Source organism: Plectropomus leopardus, chromosome 9 (assembly GCF_026936395.1).
Source record: "Plectropomus leopardus strain MGB_pleo_1.0 chromosome 9, ASM2693639v1, whole genome shotgun sequence".
NCBI classification, from domain to species: Eukaryota; Metazoa; Chordata; class Actinopteri; order Perciformes; family Serranidae; genus Plectropomus; species Plectropomus leopardus.
This window is the reverse complement of record NC_142184.1, coordinates 25,458,354-25,472,870: the sequence shown is the minus strand read 5'-3', so window position 1 is coordinate 25,472,870 and position 14,517 is coordinate 25,458,354. Positions and strand designations below refer to the sequence as shown.

General features: G+C 37.8%; 2 protein-coding genes across 4 annotated transcripts in view; both read left to right on the top strand.

Annotated features, from left to right (window-relative positions):
- Positions 1-3,530, top strand: part of LOC121947331 (pleckstrin homology domain-containing family G member 4B-like) — a 38,211-nt gene extending 34,681 nt beyond the window's left edge. For all 3 annotated transcript variants that reach the window (XM_088082350.1, XM_042492332.2, XM_088082349.1), the window contains one exon: positions 1,511-3,530. The gene's annotated coding sequence lies outside the window, so the exon portion shown is untranslated. The remainder of the gene's footprint in view (positions 1-1,510) is intronic.
- A 327-nt stretch (positions 3,531-3,857) lies between these two features.
- On the top strand, positions 3,858-13,077 carry tgm2a (transglutaminase 2, C polypeptide A). The gene is made up of 15 exons (XM_088082354.1): positions 3,858-3,998; positions 4,376-4,561; positions 4,673-4,906; positions 5,147-5,265; positions 5,697-5,825; positions 6,952-7,120; positions 7,668-7,800; positions 7,935-8,038; positions 9,478-9,566; positions 9,930-10,083; positions 10,382-10,470; positions 11,399-11,582; positions 11,726-11,886; positions 12,403-12,539; positions 12,645-13,077. The coding sequence occupies exons 1-15, from the start codon at positions 3,989-3,991 to the stop codon at positions 12,808-12,810; spliced, it is 2,064 nt and encodes a 687-aa protein (XP_087938480.1). The 5' UTR covers positions 3,858-3,988; the 3' UTR covers positions 12,811-13,077.
- The last annotated feature ends 1,440 nt before the right edge of the window (positions 13,078-14,517 follow it).

The window sequence follows — 14,517 nt, the reverse complement described above, 5'->3', positions numbered from 1 at the left end:
GTGAAGCGGCTGGAATGAAAATCAGCACCTCCAAATCCGAGACCATGGTTCTCAGCCGGAAAAGGGTGGCGTGCCCCCTCCGGATCGGGGATGAAGTCCTGCCCCAAGTGGAGGAGTTTAAGTACCTCGGGGTCTTGTTCACAGTGAGGAAGGATGGAGCAGGAGATCGACAGGCGGATGGGGTGCGGCGTCTGCAATGTCGGACTCTGCGGTCTGTCTTGGTGAAGGGAGCTGAGCGAAGGCAAAGCTCTCGATTTACCAGTCGATCGCCGTTCCTACCCTCACCTGTCCTGAGCTTTGGGTAGTGACCCGAAGAACTAGATCAGCGGGTACAAAGCGGCCGAAATAGAGTTTCCTCCGTGGGGTGGCTGGGCTCTCCCTTAGGGATAGGGTGAAGCTTCGGTCATCCGGGAGGAGCTCGGGAGTGAGCAGCTGCTCCTCCGCATTGAGAAGAGCCAGATGGGGTAGCTCGGGCATCTAATTAGGATGCCTCCAGGGCGCCTCCCTGGTGAGGTGTTCAGGGCACGTCCCACGGTGGGAGGCCCAGGGAAGACCCAGGACACGCTGGAGAGACTACGTCTCTCAGCTGGCCTAGGAAGCATCTCGAGGTCCCCGAAGAAACTGGATGAAGTGGCCGGGGAGAGGGAAGTCTGGGTTTCCCTGCTTAGGCTGCTGCCCCCGCGACCCGACCCCGGATAAGCGGAAGAAAATGGATGGATGGATGAAGTAACACAAGAAACATTTTCATATGATTAAGATGTTTCATGGGGTTTTAGTCATTATTGTTGCTAAAAACCACCCCGTATTTTATGTAGTTCCTGTTTCACTAATTCAAGGAACAATGTGTAAGATTTAGAACGATTTACGGGCATCTACATTGCAAGATTGCAGATTGCAACCAGCTGTGATTAAAACTTATGAAAACACTGAATAAAGCAGTTTCACCAAAATAATGTTACTTGGTGGTGGAATGGTAGAATGAATATACAAGTACATTTACAGATAGATGGGGTTTAAATTGAAAGAGTTCATGAAAATACATTTCTTCGGGTAACAGAGATGATAGAAACAGCCAGAAATCACACATTAAACATGTACTAACTAAACTGTCAAGATGCATTTCAGTACTACAAGCAAAGCAGTTTCTGGATTAGAAGACACTTCACTTTCTCTACTGTTCAGTTGTTTTACCACATTTAAAGTGCTGCGCAGAGGTTTGGGGCAACAACTACAAAAGTTGTGGGGGGGTTAAATAAGTTTGCTTTTTTTCTCACTCCTTTTGGAATATGTAAACCAAGTCAGTTTCCTTATGTGTGTCATTGTAAATATTATTTTTTTGTCTGTCTGCTTGTTTGTATAATTAATTCCCCATTTTTTTTACATGTTTGAAATAAATAAGTCAAATCAATTAAAAAAACATAAATTCATATTCTAATAATTATTATTATATTATTGTATGATCATTAATGGCCTCTGTGGTAAGAACTTTTATTCTTGAATATTGTTGCAGATCATTGGTTCATCAGATTTGAAGATCCTGTGGGTGCCCCGCAGACGGACCATTTATCTGAAGTTATTTTATGACGCTACACAGTCACAAGGCAGTCAGCTTTGTCTGGTCATAAGGTTTATTGAATCAATTGAGGTTTGGTGTGTTGGTATCATGTGTCAGACATTCAAATGTGGTTGTCTTATATCACATATAGACTAATAACAACTCTGCAAGAAAGCAGAAGAGGTGACATGGATGATGTGGTGGACAGATTTCTCATAGAGTGAGAGACACAATGTAATGTGGGATCTCCTGTGCTGTACAAATTGCACAATTATGAATATGCAGGGATCAAAGATGATGTATTTATTATCATCATAGAGATCAACAGCTTGTGTGAAACACACGTATTCAGGAGACCTCTGCAAGTGTATCACTGTGTTTCATGCTTCTTTTTACGTGTTAGCAAGCAGAGCATTGCTTGACAAACAGTTGTGTGTTTCATTAATCTCTTGACAGCTGGACGACATTGTTTTGGTTACAAGATCACAAGGATAATGGAGTCTGGTAGTCCAGAGCTGTCCATTGGCCATAAGCCCAGAGTGAGCTGAAGATCTGAACTTAAAGTTGATGACCATAAATGGAGAAGCATGTGGATATGTGCAGATACATAGAAGTAAAAATATTTGAAGATTTATTGTTTATTATAAAAGTGATTAATATATTAAGGTATTTCTTTTTCTCCTAATCTTGAAGGTTTTTCCTGTTGGGCTATTTTTATACTACTGCTGTCTGTCTAAATATGTTTTTGTCTGTCTGGCTCTGAGATTTTTACAGTAGTCCCATCTGTAATCATTTAGGGACAGACCTCTTACCTATGGGTGATCACATCTGGATATGAATTACTCTGTAACCCGTGCATTTAACACAGAGAGAAATGAACTTGAAACATAACTTGATACATAATCGTGATCACACTACTGCTGCTGCATGCTAATAGACACAGTAAATGATGACAAGCTTCCAGACAAAAACCACTTTCTGTTATGTAGGGTCCACTAATGGTTTCATGCTGATCTATGTTCCAGCTACACACTCATGAAAATGACCATTACAAAAAGTTTTTCCTATATTTGTGTTTTTTTAAGAAATGTTTGATGAAAGAAGTCATTCTTTTATAAGGTCTGTGGTTTTTAAAGGTACAGTAATCAAATAATAACAGGATGTTGACAGACTAAGGTTATAAGATGGACCTCTGTTTATTTAATTTTAAAGCCACTAACTTTTAAAGACATGTCAGATCTATGTTTTTTATTGCTTTCTTTCAAGTTTTTGCTTTCGTTATTATGTTAACTCATTTGTTTTTTTGCTGATTCAGATGTGGGGTCAGTGAGTTTCTTTCTTTCTTTCTGATGTTTTGTTTTTTTTTTTAAGATATGCGTTTCGTATCGTGTGGTTTCTCCCTTCTGAACTCTGACCAGAAGGACTGCAGTAACATGAGGATGTGACACCAGACTGCTTCACTTCCTTATTCCAAAGAAAATAATTCCTCAGATGGACAGTTTTAGACACATATTGCAAAAGGTCTCATTTCCCTGCGCACAGGTTTTAGTGTGGTGCTGAACAGGACTGCAATTGAAATCTGATTTTCAGTTCTTTTTTTTATGTTTCAGAGGGTGTTTTTTGTTTAGCCCATAATGAACTTTTCGTTCCTTTTGTGCTCCATAGCAGAAAAACTAAAAACAGGCAAGTTGCAGTTTCATGTTCCATTTACAACTTCCTACAGTATCGGGAAAAAAATTGGGAAAGTGAAAGTCTCATCATATGACCTGATTAAGGTATTTTACTTTCTTGCAAAAGAAAAAAAAGTTGGAGAAAAAAATCAACTGTATAGTGTGTAATTTTTCTGTTTTACAGTTTACACTTTAAGTTGTCTTTTTTTTTAAATTTCTGTTGACTGTTTTTGTTTATGTTGAATTATGCATTAATATACTATATGTTGCAGCTACAAAAATGGCATAAATAATTTATTTCAAAAGTTTTGTTGTTAGTTTTATTTTTATCTTCACAGGGAAAAATATGTATATATCTATAGTGTCTGATACATGTAGATATTTTTTTATTGGTATGACATACACACACACAGGGTTTTAAAAAGCTCAAAATAATTTACTGACTGTAACCAGCTGTAGTAACAGGATTGTATGCTGTTTGTTTTAAACCTTCTAAGTTTCTAGCTGAAATTCGTCACAATGACTTTAATGTCTGGGGTCAAACTGAAGAATAAAGCGGAAGGGGTGTTGTAAGTCTAAAAACAGAATTACTGCTGCAACGAATAGACGGATGGGGGCGTGAAGATCAGGTTTCACTTGCTTCAAATATCCCTTAAGGGGCCGCTTCACTGCCTCTTTCACTTGCTTCAATAAGCAATAAGCGCAGGCTGCAGCTGAAGTGTCACACACGAGGGAGAAGGGGGACAAGAACTTCACTGCAGACATGAGTCAAGGTAATGACAAAGAAAAACTAATGTTTCTTTATTGTTATATATTGTTGTATTATGTTTAAATGTATACAACTGATTATGCAGTTTGTCTCTGTCTTTCATCACAGAGTTTTCTGAATAAGTATCAGATTGAGAGTCAAGTGTGAAATGTGATGAGCAGGGACGGTGGATGACATTAGATATGTCTGATGAGTAACTGTATCTCTGCTGGTGAAAGTCTTGCTGATAACTTCTTGGGATTAATCATCTGAAGAAACTATCAGAGAGTGTTCAATTTTAGATCAAGTTATAAAGTCAAATGTTCTTAGTTTTAGTTTACTGATGTGTGTTGAATTTTATTCGATGTGACGAGTGATCTGTGCGTCCATCTCTACACACAGTTTTGGACATTGAACGCTGTGATCTTGACATTAAGAGCAACAGCAGCAGCCATCATACAGATCTGTGTGAAGAGGAGCGTTTGATTGTGAGGAGGGGACAGCCTTTCAATATCATTTTACATCTTAAACCTGGCAGCAAAGAGTTCATACCAGGCGAAACAAGCTTCACACTCATCGCTGAGACTGGTAAGCTTCTTGCAGTGATTATATATGCTTGTTTATATACAGTATGCACGCATGGGGATTTGAATTTCATCTGGATTTTGATTTAACAGTGATGTATCGCTGTCTCTTCAGGTCCGCTACCCAGAAAAGAATCAGACACTAAGGTTACTTTTGGTCTAAGTGACTCAACAGGGGACAGTGAGTGGAGCGCCTCTGCCACTAATGATCCCTCTGGAAATTCAGTATCTGTATCTATCAGTTCCTCGCCCAATGCCCCAATAGGGGTCTATTCTCTGACACTGGAACAGGAGGGGCAAACGACCAGTTTAGGGCAGTTCACCCTGCTTTATAATGCTTGGTGCGCCCGTGAGTACATACATTTTTTTTCATTCAAATCTTTTATGGTGATTCATTTATTTTACATTTTGTGCACCACTTGCAACTTTTATTCTCTAATGATCACTGTCTTTACATCATTTGCTCAACTTAATGTAAGTTTAAAATAATGAATTTAAGTTACAGCATTTAAATATGGTCAGATTTAAAATGTTATATTGGATGCAATCATGCTTAATGTGTTGGTACTCCGTTTGTACTGACTTGCAGGAGATGCTGTTTACATGCGCAGTGAGGAAAAGAGAAAGGAGTATGTTTTAGCGCAACACGGGCTGGTCTACAGAGGAACACATAAACGAATCAAAGGGAAGCCCTGGAACTTTGGACAGGTACACAAAATGTCAAATGTTACCCAGCTAATAAATAAATCAAATAAACTTTACAGAGAAAAATGTAGCATCTCTAGAGGCTTCTTCACTGTGACAGAAAAGAGCAATAAACACAGTACCTTTTTATTATTGGATTAAATGGATCAATAATAAGATCTAAATCAATATAGTGTACTCATTTCAGATTTTCTGCACTCTTAAACATGTTATTTGAACTGTAAGATATGACCTTACTGTGATGAAACACGTTGATGCTGGTGTTGAGAATGACATTTCCTCCCAAATTGATAAAATTTGCATTTCATGGCCAAAAATTACTGTGTATTAATTTACACTTTAATAGCACTGTCATTAAATAATGAAAACATATATAGCTGACACATCCTTATATGCTGCTTCATTAATCTCCTTCCTAATGTGTTTGTCTGAAGTTTGAACGAGGAATACTGGATATCTGCCTGAAGATCCTGGATGAAAACCCCAAATATGTGTCCGATGCCGACAAGGACTGCTCCTCCAGGAGAGACCCGATCTATGTGACCAGGGTGCTGAGTGCTATGGTAAGTCTGTGTCAAGGCTTTAGTGCGACCCTGTGAATGTCATTTAACCAGCCTGTGAATAGCCTTTAATTTAAATCTGTAGGCAAAGATTACTCTGGTGCACCAGAAAACCCTCTCTGCTTCTTTATATTCTGGACCAGCGGGACCCCTTTCATTCTTTTGAGACTTTCACGTCTCCCAAGGCAACTTTTGTGACAGAAAGAAGGACCAAAGAAAACAGTTTTTTTCAGTTTTTTTTCATGTGCAGTTCTGATTTAAAAAGGTGGCAAAGAGCACTGTAATAGATTAAAGTTGTCTGCATGTTTTTCCTGCTGCACGCCAAAATAGCTATTAGAAATCCAGGACTATCTCTACTGGGCCAGGCACTGTCACTATACAATAAATTAGTACAGGGCTTGTTCCAAGATGAAAGGATCATGCACTATAATTAGGTTATGTGACAAGCTGAGAATGCACTCATGCAGAGCAAACATTGGAAAAACATCATGGAAATGATTCACTTCATATCCCTAACTGTGTGCACTGATTATGTAAACTTACACATCTTATGTCAAGTGTGGACAGACAATGCCCCTCTCCTCTGAACCCAATGTTATTTTTAGACTAAATGACTGACACAACAGAGGCATGACTTCATTGTCACCACCACATGGAGGCTGTACAGCGTGGGGTGGGATATCTGGTATTTTATGTTGTAAAACAAAACAAGAAAATCGCTGAAGCTTTTGTCAACCACAGACCTTACTTCATGCATCTAACCAAAAGATCCAATCAAATAATCCATTGATATGATGACATGGTAACTGGAAGTGCTAAAATAGTAACTCAATTCCAGGTTTTAGTAGTCATTCCTGCAGCACACTATTGTGTTGCTTTATTTATTTGCACATTTTGTTCTTTATTGTTTCCAGGCCTGTGAGCTTGATGAAGTCTGATTATGTAAGATTTATTTATTAAGCCAGTGTTGCTGTCAAATTTAAGCATCATTGAGAAGACTTTTCCCATGAAAGACCTGCAGACATTTGGAGTTTAGAAAAGCAAATTAAAAAAAACCTTTTTAAGCAAAGATTGTACATATTGATTAAAATGTATTTGTCTTTTGTATCCATTCTGTCTGTTCCCACAGATCAACAGTAATGATGACAGGGGTGTGCTGGTGGGATCGTGGGGAGACTTTTCAGGTGGGGTTCATCCAGGAACATGGATCGGCAGCGGGGACATTTTGAAACAGTGGGCAGAAAGTGGACCCGTCAGTTATGGCCAGTGTTGGGTCTTCGCTGCACTCGCATGCACAGGTTGGAGCACAGTATGGACTGCAAGACAGTCTGACTGTCTGTGGTTTCAGACTATCTTTAAATGTCTATTAATTTTCTTTTTTTTTTCATAGGCTAGTGTGCACAAAGTTATTACATTTTGCACAGATGATATTAACATGTTGTTGACAAAATGCCATTTTAACAGAAATTGCATCATTGCATGTTATTGCATGCAGTAAAGTTAATTGGATTTTTTTTTAGTAAAACAACCATATACCGTTACTCATTTTCAGACAATATAGAAACATTTTAAGTACTGACAGCTGCTGCATTTCTCCATTCAAACACACCATCTGTTTTATTAAAGTTTTACCCCCTCTAGTCCTACCTCACTGTTATTTAATCCAACGTTTTTCTTTTAATCAAAACTCTTAATAAAGAGTCTATTTCTTGCCTTTGAAGGCCTGTTGGCCATGTGACATTTTTATGTGATGTTTTTATTGTGAGTCTTTGATTACAGTTAATACTTCTAGCATGTGCTTGAGTTTGCTGGTGTGATGAAGTGTGGCTCTCCTTTCTTCCCCAGTGTCCCGTGCCCTGGGCATACCATGTCGAGTGGTTACTAACTTTGGATCGGCTCATGATACTGATGCCAACCTGCTGATAGAAAACTTCTATAATGAAGAGGGTGAAAGAATTTCTGCAGGCGATTCAATATGGTGAGTGTGTGGGAGTGATAGTGTTGTCAAATTATCTTCGGTAATTCATACATGATAGAGGTTTTTACTACATTATTTTACAGATTGAAGCTACAAAGGTAATGTTAGTGTCCTTTATTGAAAAATTTTACCAGGAACTTCCACGTTTGGGTGGACAGCTGGATGGCTCGCCCTGATCTTGGCTCGCAGTTTAATGGGTGGCAAGCCAGTGACCCAACCCCACAGGAGACAAGTGAAGGTAAACTTTGATTTTAATGTACGGTTGTTTATCCTGTTTTCCCATGAAGGTTCAAAAGATTTACACTTTTTTGGATAGTCTCCTACAGATAGTTTATCGAGTTTTGTGACATTTCTACAGCTTATCAGCTGAGATTCAACAATTAATTTGTTTTGCTTTATTCTGTAGATGTTAAACAGATTATCTAGATTACATGTGACAATATATAAACTAGAATCTCAGAAAAAAATAGCTGAACTAGAACTAAGCTGACCTGTGCTTCATAGGTTAAGTGAATAGTTAAATTCCTCTCAATTATTCTGAGAATATGTTCATATATTGTCACATGTACTCTATAAACATTTAGAGATGAAGATAAGCAGTTGAATTCTTGAGTCTCAACAAATAAGCTGTTAAGATGTTACAAATGCTCTGTAAACTATCTGTAGATGGACTATCCAAACAAAGTGTTACCAGGTTTTGTTTTCCAAGAGCAGGTGCTACATGTGAGACCGTCACCTGACTATTTCCATGCTGCCTTGGCTGACCAGTCACTGAACAAACACAAAATTGGGTGAACACTTCATAAGAAGTGACTGTAACTGTTACTGTAGCAAAACTTCCAAGATGGGTCATAACTGGTTGCATACCAAGTCACAGTATCTAACCATGGTGGTTAGTTTGAGTTTGTGACAGTAGTCACATGTTTTATGTATGGTTACGACCAAACTTATGACAGGTTGTTTGGCATGTTCACATGACCGATCTCAAGACCATGACAATGTAAAAAAAAAAGTCACATATTACACATCATAAAAATGTAATGTTTTTTTATTTACTAATGCACCTGATGCAGATGATGTGGCATTTTTGGAGACCAGTTACATGTCACTCGTATCAGATGTTGTGAGGTAAAGGTCCGGTGTGTGGGATTTAGGTGCATCTTTTGGCACAGAGGAAATGTAATATTATAATATTAGAACATAATTATTTTTTTATAGTTTATATTCCCCTGAAAAATAGACTTTATATATTTATTTATATTAATATATCTAGCCTACACAGAGCAGTCTTCCCCAGAGTCTGCTGTGTTGTTCTACAGTAGCCCAGAAATAAACAAATTAACCACCGGCAATAGATGGGGCCTTGGGTGTTTTTGGGTCGGCCACCATCATACTCTGACACACTTGCCACACAGGAGAAGTTTCAGTTCTGCAATCTTGCCGCCAGATGTAACTAAATCCTACACACTGGATCTTTAAGTCACTAACTGTAAAACATCAGTTAGGCTTTTTAAAATACCTGCCTATTCTCTCTGGAAGTGATATCACCAGAAAACTGTATCATCACTGGTGTATTTTAATCGATTTTACCACTTGAATGACATGCTTGACCTTAATCCAGACGTTGTGTGTCTGACTCCTGCTGAACTCATTCCTGTCTCTGTCTTTTATTTGCAGGTATTTTCTGTTGTGGACCATGCCCTGTGGAGGCCATCAAGGAAGGAGAGCTGACCAAGAAGTATGATGCTCCCTTTATTTTTGCTGAGGTGAGTTTTTTTCTTGAATCTGTTAGTTTAACTTTTTTAAGACAAACACACAGAAAATGCCACTGATTACATTTATGGATTCTATTGACTGCAATGGTTTTAATAAGGTCCATGTTAGAGCTTTTACTTAATGAGCCAAGCTGGCCCACATAACAGAGATGAGTTAATTTTGTGTCCTGACAAAAATATATTTTGAGATATTGAATTTGAATGTGTTTAATGTGTCTATGAAAATATCCCTTTCTACTGTTACAGATTGTGTCAGCTATTAAAAGTTGCTACCTGTTTTCATGACATGTCTTTATAATCATGACTTTATAATAAGCATGAGTTGATGTCATCTTATGTCATGTGTGGGGTCAGGTCAATGCAGATGTTGTGGAACTGGTGCAACTGTCAAGTGGAGAGTTTGTCCAGTTCGATGGATCAACCAAATCTGTTGGACGCAACATCAGCACCAAAGCTGTGGGCTCGAATGAGAGACACGACATCACACACCAGTACAAGTATGCAGAAGGTACTGCAGAGTCACACGTGCACAGATACACATGTGGCACCGTTTGTATCTTTAATGTTTCAATTAAAACATTGTCCATTGAAAAAAATCTGTGATTTGGAGTCAGTTTGAAACCGTTACATTATGCTCCTTTTGCTGTAATCACAGATGCACATTTTACATATATCTCATACTTATTTAAAGGTGCACACAGATGACCTCAACTACCTCAACCACTGTCCATGCCTTCTATAAAATGATATTTTTGAGGAGCTAAAAGAAGATTTTTGTGATTTTCTGTGGTTCTGATGGTTTTCAGGCTCAAAGGAGGAGAGGAAGGTGTATGAGAAAGCTCAACACCACAACAAGCTAAAGCAGCGAGGGGAAGAGCCGGGGCTCCATCTCAAGGTGTTTTTTTTTTTTTCATATAGATGGTAGAAACACATCATAGAAATGATATTTAGCTCTCAGGTAAAGTCTGGTGTGTAGAATATAGTGGCATCTATTGGCAAGGTTGCAGAACTGAAACTACTCCCAGGTACCATGCATGTCAACGAACTAGTGGCCAATGCAAAATACACAAATGGCCCTATCTAAAGCCAGTGTTTGATTTGTCCATTGTGGGCTATTGTAGAAACAACATGCCGAACTGTGTGTGAGGACCCGCTCTGTATGTAAACAGCTTATTCTAAGGTCAAGAAAACACGATTCTTTTTTTTTAGGTGATTATAAATGAATGTAAACATAGTTTTTGATATAATATACCAATTCTGCCAATAGATGCCCCTAAATCCTACACACTGGACCTTTAAAAACATTACTGCAAAGGTCATTCAATTCAAGTTAACAGACAAAGCATTAGAGAGAGGCCTACAGACAGGCCACATTGTCTAAGCCTGAGTTGCATGTTCATTGGTTAAAATGACTGAAACATTATTTAAAATGTGAAAGAGAAATTAATCAAAAATCATGCCAATATCTGTGAACTGTGGCAAGAAAGATGAATAATGGTCACAAGTTGAAAAGTAACCCAGACTGGTATTAAGTGGTAGATAGATGAATGATTGGGTGATTAGATGAAAATCTAATTAATCCTTAATTAACTGCTCTTTCTATGCTGCGTTAGCTTTGAAATTCATTTGACCATCACCAATTTTATCAGCATGATCTGTTCCAAAGATCACAGAAGCCTTTATTTATATAACTAACCTATAACTACCTGTTTATAATTTGAAATATAAATGAATGCACCCATATTATCTAGTGTAGGAATTCAACTAAATAAATCAGTCTATGAAATAAAGTTAAAAAAATCATCTTGTAATTCTCATTTAAGATCAAACTGGCCGATAACATGATCGTTGGTGCGGACTTTGAGGTGTTCGCTATTCTCACTAACAACTGCATGGAGGCAAGGACCTGCACCTTCCTGTTCTACGCCAAAGCCGTCACCTACAACGGAAAAGAAGGAGAAAGCTGTGGATTCACTTCAGACAAAGTGGAGGTGCCCTCTGGAGGAGGTTAGCTATGATCTTAGTGAAAACTCTGCACCACCATCGTATTCATCTCATCCTCCATCTGTCACAAATCTTGTTCTCATTCTGAAATTGCATACAATTAGTTTTAATAACCTAATATGTACATAATGCTTGTGGTTTTTCAGAAAAGCGCATGTCCCTCAAACTGGAGTATGAGCGTTATGGATCAGTCATCACCTCTGACAGGTTAATCCAGGTGTCAGCGATCACCATCGACAAGCAGATTACAAATTACCACAAGGCTGAGAAGACCATTGTGCTTGACGAGCCAGACATAAAGATAAAGGTATGAAATGCATTTATTAAAGAATAGAAATGCTAGTGTTACATTAGAGAAAAACACATAGTGACTAAATAAACTATTTGAAATTCTGACCAGTACAGAACTTGAATGGCAATATTTTAGTGCACCTGAGCTCAACGCAAAGCCAACATCCAATAATTACATTAGTAAAACTCTTCTACCTTGTGTCTTATCAATATAAAACTGTACAATATTTAATAATGTTTTTAAGTTTTATATTATTGACAGATCTGTCAGGGTTGTTAGATTTGACTATAAAACAGTACAGTGTATAACATTACATTACAAAATGACTGAAATACCCAAACCGTTTTTCTCAGTGTCAGGAGATTATTGAACTGTTATTCAGGTAGCCTTGATGACAGAAAAGTTTGGATTTAAATCACTTAAATTCCTTTCATTGTCTTCTGCCCACTCATGCACATGACATGTATTTATCATTTAAAATATACCACCGCTCACAAGATGAAACCTGTTTATCTGAACCCCTCCCTGCAGCTGTTGGAAGAAGCCACAGTGAACCAGTCTGTGAAGGCAGAGCTGACCTTGTTGAACCCTTTGCCAGAGCCACTGCGAGACTGCAGCTTCACTGTAGAGGGGGTCGGCCTCACCGACGGCAAACCCATAACAGCAAAGTATGTTAACTTCATCCTTACTTTTATGATTTTACTCATTTCAATTTGTTTTTTTTTTGTCTTTGGCTGATGATGCTCATTGAATATTTTGTATGATTCCTGCAGGATTGGCACAGTGGGCCCCAAACAGGATGCCAAGGCCACTGTTGAGTTCAGTCCCAGCAGTTCTGGCTCCAATGTGCTAGTGGTGAACTTTGATAGCGACAAACTGAAGGAAATCAAGAGTTTCGTCAGTGTTTTTGTCAAGGAATTAGCCAGTACAGAAGGCTAACAACAGCGACAGCTTTTTTATTTTGTTGTTTAGTTTGACTGCATTAGGCAGAGATTACTCTATTTTTTATTGTATACTAATATACTATCATATCACTATTAAGTGCAGTTCCTCTGTAGCAGGCTACAATACCAGCCTGTTAGCTGCAGTAAAATAATAATAATAATATAATAATAACGACACTAATAATAATAATAATGATTGATATGGTTTATTATTTTGGATATTGTTTCATTTAAATTGACAATAAAGCCTTTTTCCTGCTAATGCTGTGAATAAAACAATTGTTTGTTTTTATTCTTACTTTTTTGGGGAAAGTTTTTTATTAATAGTGAAGGGAAGCAAATCAATTTTCTAACTATAATAAATTTTTGAAAAATAAAAATGTGACTGTGTGTTATTTTGTCTTATGGTGTTATTGTGCACTGCACAGCGAAATAAACTCAGAGGACACACATCGCCATCTGCTTGACTATTGGTATCACACAATCCATTGTGATATATTTGAGTGCCAGATATTTACATTTGATCATTTTAGTGTAATACTTTTATGGTGAGCGATGTTAGAAATTGTGTAACATTCTTTTTCAGGAAAACATTAGGTTACTGTACAGCAATTGTCACCATGATGATATTTCTCAATACCTTAAAACACTGCAGTTGAGAGACACTATCCTCATCTTTTCCTCATGGGATGTGTCTTACACTCAACAGATCAATCATAAATGCAGTTAGGTTACATTTAAAGTGTTTAAAGCATGTATGTCAGAAAAGCATGCAGTCTGTACTGAGATAGATTGCTTATAGCTGCTGTAAATGGGGGGGGACATCTCCGTGCATGTCCCCTGACAACATTTGGCTCCGTCACTGCAGGTGGCGACAACGTCAGACATTTCCACGCGGACACACGAGCAGCTGCAAGGCATCCGATCTGCCGGAAATCCGAAAGAAGTAAACACAGGAGTCACTCTTCAAATTTCGGTAGGCTAGTTTAGGTGGGGGACGTCTCCTGCAGACGGGATCTGTAATTAGTCTTATTACTTGTTTATTACTTTGTTAAACTGCAGTCCTGAAATACACTGTTGACACGAGGACACGAAGTGACAACCGAGTACGACAACACTGGAAGGGAATCTGACGAACCTAAGGACGACAGGTGGGCTAACTGTTTGAAAATGAAACAACACAAAACAAAACAAAAAAAAACTCATAGTATAGCATGTCTTTAAAAAACTCATAAAAATGTCACAGTAACCTATAGTATTTCGGTAAAAAAAAAAGGTAACTTTGTAGTAAGTTGGTCAAAAATAATAATAAAAACATCGTAGTATAGAATGCTGGCGAAAATAATCACTAAAAATGTCATAGTACAGTATATCAATAAAAAAAAAAACATTATTTCATCGTATAGTATGCCATTCACAAAATCATAACAATGTAAAACTACAGCATGTTGTTGAAAAAAATGATTTTAAAAAAAGTCATAGTATACCATGCCAGTCTATGTTGGTCCGAAATCAACAAAACCTCATTGTATGTTTTATACTATGAAATTATTTTCATTTTTTCACCAACATACTATACTATGACTATGATTTTTTCGAGCGACATAATATAGGCCTACTATGGCATTTTTCATGATGTTTTAAGTGAGATACTATACTGTGTAATTATTTTTAAAAAAAATAATTCTTTGACGTATGTTGA